Source organism: Nicotiana tabacum, chromosome 3, assembly GCF_000715075.1.
Source record: "Nicotiana tabacum cultivar K326 chromosome 3, ASM71507v2, whole genome shotgun sequence".
NCBI classification, from domain to species: domain Eukaryota; kingdom Viridiplantae; phylum Streptophyta; class Magnoliopsida; order Solanales; family Solanaceae; genus Nicotiana; species Nicotiana tabacum.
Genome location: NC_134082.1, coordinates 22,791,972 through 22,797,313, shown reverse-complemented (window position 1 = coordinate 22,797,313; position 5,342 = coordinate 22,791,972). Strand labels below are relative to the sequence as shown.

The 5,342-nt window shown below is 35.3% G+C and overlaps 3 protein-coding genes across 3 annotated transcripts; 1 reads left to right on the top strand and 2 right to left on the bottom strand.

The window, feature by feature from the left end:
- Nucleotides 1-800: 800 nt before the first annotated feature.
- On the bottom strand, nucleotides 801-2,092 carry LOC142175856 (uncharacterized). Its single transcript, XM_075242859.1, has 3 exons — nucleotides 2,080-2,092; nucleotides 1,550-1,668; nucleotides 801-1,124 (listed from the first exon to the last, which is right to left on the bottom strand). Exons 1-3 carry the CDS (start codon nucleotides 2,090-2,092, stop codon nucleotides 801-803), a joined length of 456 nt encoding a protein of 151 aa, XP_075098960.1.
- Nucleotides 2,093-2,130: 38 nt separating this feature from the next.
- On the bottom strand, nucleotides 2,131-3,599 carry LOC142175853 (uncharacterized). The gene is made up of 3 exons (XM_075242854.1): nucleotides 3,263-3,599; nucleotides 2,791-2,995; nucleotides 2,131-2,629 (listed from the first exon to the last, which is right to left on the bottom strand). Exons 1-3 carry the CDS (start codon nucleotides 3,597-3,599, stop codon nucleotides 2,131-2,133), a joined length of 1,041 nt encoding a protein of 346 aa, XP_075098955.1.
- Nucleotides 3,600-4,254: 655 nt separating this feature from the next.
- Nucleotides 4,255-5,003, top strand: LOC107787930 (large ribosomal subunit protein uL11-like). Its single transcript, XM_016609550.2, has one exon. The coding sequence runs from the start codon at nucleotides 4,326-4,328 to the stop codon at nucleotides 4,824-4,826; it is 501 nt and encodes a 166-aa protein (XP_016465036.1). The 5' UTR covers nucleotides 4,255-4,325; the 3' UTR covers nucleotides 4,827-5,003.
- Nucleotides 5,004-5,342: the final 339 nt, after the last annotated feature.

Below are 5,342 nucleotides of genomic sequence, written 5' to 3'. Positions count from 1 at the left end.
TATGAGCTTTCATGGCTCTTTCATGGTGGATGTTAAGCTCTAGATGTAGAATTTTTAGGAGGAAGAAGACCCTCTTTTCGTTGGCTGCCTCTGTATATCCAGTGTATATCGAGAGTATCTCTAGTGTATATAGAATGTATACTGACCGTATATCGAGTGTATACCCTCTGTCTCCGTTAAGAAGAAGCCATCCCTTTTTTTTCGTCTCTATATTTTGAACTTCTCCTCTCATTTCTTCTTACTTGAATTATTGTTTTTCTTTTTTCCTTCCCTTTCACTAAGTCTTTGTTGTCTCTTTATAGAGAAGACAATTGGTAATTTTTTGTTCCTCCCCTTTGGAGTGGAGAACGTGGGTTTTGAGTGGAGGAAAATGGGAATTGGCTTAGCGGAATTATGAGTGGAATGGAGTGAGGATGTGGGAATATGAGTGGAGAACAAAGTGGGGGACAAGAAGTGGGGAACAAAGGGGATGGATGTGAAGAAATAAAAGAGAGTGGGGGGACCAACGTAGGGGACAAGGGAAAGTGGGAAAGATGGGTGAGAAGTGAGGTATTGGAGAGATAAGTGGGAAAAAATTCAAATACGATCAAAATTAGGTGTTCACAATGATCACACACAAAAATCCGTTAACTTGAACACACTAACAATTATTTTGAAATACTATTCTAACTACACAATATTTATTTCTTTTTGGGTGCATTCTTGCAAGATCTTTTGTTATGCCCTTCACCACCATAGTTGCCACATGACACCTTGTACTTCTTTGACTTTAGTTCATCATATGTTTTGTATCTTTCCTTTTAAGGTCTTCTTGGCTGCTTTTTCTCTCCCGTAGGTGGATTTACTACTTTATCAGATATATGTTGTGGCACATTCCATTTGTTTTCATCAGGAAGGGGATTTACTGGTATTTCATATGTACGCAACAGGCTCTCCCTTGTGTAATATGGAGAGCAATAGTTTTCATAAGTTTCATTCCTGTGCCTTAGAGCTGCCAAAGCATGCGGACATGGAAGTTCATCAAGTTGGAACTGGCCACAACTATATTTCTTGCTTTCAAGACACACAATGTACCGCTTCACACCATCTATCACAGCATAGATATGATCTGTTGAAGCCCTCACCTACAATTACATAACAAACAGAAAGAAAAATATTTACAATAATAAAAATAGATTATCTACAATGTATCTACAATTATATCTACAAATTATCTACAATCTACAAATTAACTACAATTTATCTATAATTTGGAAACAATGTATATTAATTAATTAATTTTCTGCACCAAATAAATAGATCTTACCCTAAGTTTCTGAGATAATGTACTATTTTTGAGATAATATACTGTTTTCTCCAATTCTTTATTGAATTTGTACCCAAGGTATGTGAAAGTATCCTTCGCCTTCAATAACTTCTCTTTCGTCCAACATTTAAAAAGTGTCCTCATATACTCTAATAGGTCAAATATTGACAACTCTCTTGCCTCTTTTGTTACAGCATTCAACTATTCGGCAATGTTTGATGTCATAGTCCAAGTTCTATTCACCGTTGCATGTACTCTTGACCATCTATGACAGTCAATATCATAGAGGTATGATTTAACACGCGGGTCTATTTCTTCAATCTTCGACATCCTTTCATTAAATTCATCCAGAGTGTATGACCCTGCTGTAGCAAAGTACAATTCATTTAATTGTAGATGACCCTTCTTGAACTTTGCCCTTATATTTGTCCAAATATGCCATACGCAAGAGTAGTGTGGCACGCCCGGATAGACAATTGATGTTGCCTTCAGGATACTCTCATTCCTATCTGAAACAACACACATTGAAGTTCTTTCACCATATGCTTGCTTGAATTGCTCAAAAAATCACTTCCACGATGCGTTGTTTTCCGAATCAACCACAACATATGCCAAAGGCAATATTGTACCTACATTATTAGTAAAAAAATAAATTCATGGCAACTTTGAAAATGCATATAAAAACACAAATACATATAAACTACAATATATCTACAAAGTATCTACAATGTATCTACAATTTATAAACTGCCTACAAATAACTACAATTTTACCTGCTGCATCCATTGTGCTTGTTGTAAGCATAACCCCCCTGTAGGCTGTCTTTAAGAATGCCCATCAACCACTACTACTGGTCTACAATATTCCCAACCACTTATTGATGTACAAAAAGCAACAAATGCATATAAGAAGCATTCATCTATTGTCTTCTTCAATTTAATAACTGAACCAGGATACGTCTTCTCGAGAATATAAAAATATTTTGGTAATTTGTTGTAGGAGTCAGCCGGATGACCTCTCAATAACTGTAAAGCCTTTTCCTTTGCCCTCCATGCTTGCATGTAGCTTAAGTTCACTCCGTGTTGGGACAACATGTCAGTTTGTATGTCCTTTGGTGTGTAAATTGTCTTAGGATCACAATACTTTGGCATAACCATGCTACCAACTACAATTGCAGTACGTTTGCGCTGTATGAATGTATCGTCCATTAAGGAGCATGTGTGTTGTCGGTTGAAACTCCTGATCTTGAACATCGCAGAATCATTAATTGATGTTGCCTTAAAGTGCCAATTACAGTTTTCTACATCGCATATGAGCCAGTAGCTACAAAATAATACATTTATAATACATGTTATCAATGTAGATTTAACAAAATGACTGTTTTAACATAAAGTAACACACTATACAATATAACTACTTTTCATCTACATAACACAAGGAAAATACTGTTTATAAAGGTCTTTTCACAATTAATATCTTCATACCTTCTATGGCTAGATCTTTTAACCCTGAATTGGAACTTGTGCATGACAGAATAATACCTCATTGCAGTTGCAATTGTTTGCTTGTCTTGATACACTTGTCTTTCTTCGATAACACTTTGTGTACCTTTAGTTATTATTTCACTTTGATATTCCTCTATGACGGGAGAGACTGACATATCAAGTAATTGTATTGTCCCAGATGAATCTGCCTGAAAATAAAGATAAACAGTGTCATATACAATATCTTTGTAGATAAATTGTAGATGAATAGAAAATTTTATAGTCAATTTTTTTTCCAACATGGATTGTAGCTTAATTGTAGTATAAATGTAGTAATTTTGTTGATAAGCATGAAAATAATATTGCTTTATACATCCTAAAACTGATTTGTAGTTTATTTGTAGATAAATGTAGGAATTTTGTAGATATTATCGTAAAATCAGACTTCCATAGAATTTGAAACATAACAAACCTGCACTACCTGCACTTGTGTTCTCATTTGTAATAGCCAATTCCATATTGAAATCTCGTACACTTATGAGTAACAGATACGATCCTAAGTTTTTATTCTCCTTTTTTGTCTCCATATACACACTAACCCCCATATTGTTCCTCATCTCCATTGGATGACAATTCTCATTCACAATATATTTGATTTCTACAATTTTTTCCGAAGTATAAATCATTAATTGCTCTGCAATTGTAGAAATCAACATACTGTAACTTGCATCCTCATCAAGCACAATGCCATCAATTTTAAAATCTCTAAATCTGCCATAGCTATCCCAATTGCCATTAAAATGTAGCATGATTGGGATTTTGGACATGATTGTGTGTCGTTGCTGAGGTATTGTTCAATATTTTGTCATTTTTTTGATTTTTTGGATTAAGAAAAAAAGACGAAGAACAGAGAATCGGCAGAATTGATTTCTACAATTTGACTTGAATTTGTTAAATATTTTATCGCTTTTTTGATTAGTGGATTGCGGAAAAAAGTCGACAAACTGAGATTTGCAAAACTGATTTCTACAATTTGAAATTGAGCTTCTGATTTCGACGAACTGAGATTTTGATTTGTAGCGATTGTGAGAATATCGAAGAACAGAATTTGATTATAAATTGAAGATAAAGGATTTCCGTGATATGATTTGATCTGATTTACACCAAATCTTTTTAGAAGATTCTGTTCCTGAATTTTAGCTCGACAAATTAGGAAGATTCAGCTACTTTTAATTAATATTTAATGATTGGTATAATAACTGTAGAAAAAATATAAATAAAGCGGGTAAATTAGAATCTATGCACATTTTTGATAATAAAGTTTCATATATGATATAGGAAAGAAAAAATCTCAAGAAAAAAAGCGTAAGTAGTCATTCGGCCCAAATATCAAATTGATTCTACTTCAAGCCCATATTATGATTAGGGAACCCTAGTTTATAAACCCCGTTTCCTATCACTCCCCTCTTCGTCTATAAAAACACAGCCACAAACCCTAGCGCCACTCTTCCTCTACTTTCTTAACTGTAACAAAAATGCCGCCAAAGTTCGATCCTTCTCAGGTTGTCGAAGTCTTCGTACGCGTCACCGGCGGCGAAGTCGGTGCGGCGAGTTCACTCGCTCCAAAAATCGGCCCACTCGGTCTCTCCCCCAAGAAAATCGGAGAAGACATCGCTAAGGAAACCGCCAAGGATTGGAAGGGCCTTAGAGTGACCGTCAAGCTTACCGTCCAAAACCGGCAGGCCAAAGTCTCCGTCGTACCTTCCGCGGCGGCGCTCGTAATCAAGGCGTTAAAGGAGCCTGAGAGAGATCGCAAAAAGACGAAGAACATCAAGCACAACGGGAATATTTCGCTGGATGATGTGATTGAGATTGCGAAAGTGATGAAGCCGAGATCTATGGCGAAGGATTTGACAGGTACTGTGAAGGAGATTTTGGGGACGTGTGTGTCCGTTGGATGTACTGTTGATGGAAAGGATCCTAAGGATTTGCAACAGGAGATTGATGATGGTGATGTTGAGATTCCTCTGGATTGAGGAATAAGAGGTTAATTTTAAGATGTTTTTGTTATATTTAGTATTATTATGTTATATTTTGTTTATTTGGATTTGAGGATAATTTTGGAGAAAGTGTCAGTTTTATTGGCATTGTTAGGATTTGGATCATTATCTTTTTTACTTGATGAAATGCTCTATTTTGTTTTTGGCATGCTATTTTATTATTGTCATTACGTTGAGTAGCACTTTACTGAGTTATTTTTTGTAAGGGAGAGTAAAGCCTTTTCATGAAAAATGGTTTTCATGAGAAAGCATTTCTGGTTCGTTTTCCAGTGTTTGGAGAACAAGTGAGATATAGTAAATCATACCAGGGGAAAGATAGAACATCAGGATAGCTTTGATAATATTCAATACTTCATTGAAAGTTAACAAAAATGTATAGGAAGATGACTTTGCTCCATGAGTCACGAAGTCATTTGTCCATATTGGTGAAAAATGTATTCGTTGATCAAAATTATTTCTTAGGAAAATGTTTATGGTCATAGGTGTAAATGC

Coding starts and splice junctions, on each gene's coding strand:
- LOC142175856 (XM_075242859.1), bottom strand. Junction 1,125..1,549: donor GGTCAAGAGTACATGCAACG/GTGAATAGAACT, acceptor ATGTAATTGTAG/GTGAGGGCTTCAACAGATCA.
- LOC142175853 (XM_075242854.1), bottom strand. CDS start 3,599: ATGCTACATTTTAATGGCAATTGGGATAGCTATGGCAGATTTAGAGAT. Junction 2,996..3,262: donor CACAAGTGCAGGTAGTGCAG/GTTTGTTATGTT, acceptor ATTTTCAGGCAG/ATTCATCTGGGACAATACAA. Junction 2,630..2,790: donor AAAAGATCTAGCCATAGAAG/GTATGAAGATAT, acceptor ATTATTTTGTAG/CTACTGGCTCATATGCGATG.
- LOC107787930 (XM_016609550.2), top strand. CDS start 4,326: ATGCCGCCAAAGTTCGATCCTTCTCAGGTTGTCGAAGTCTTCGTACGC.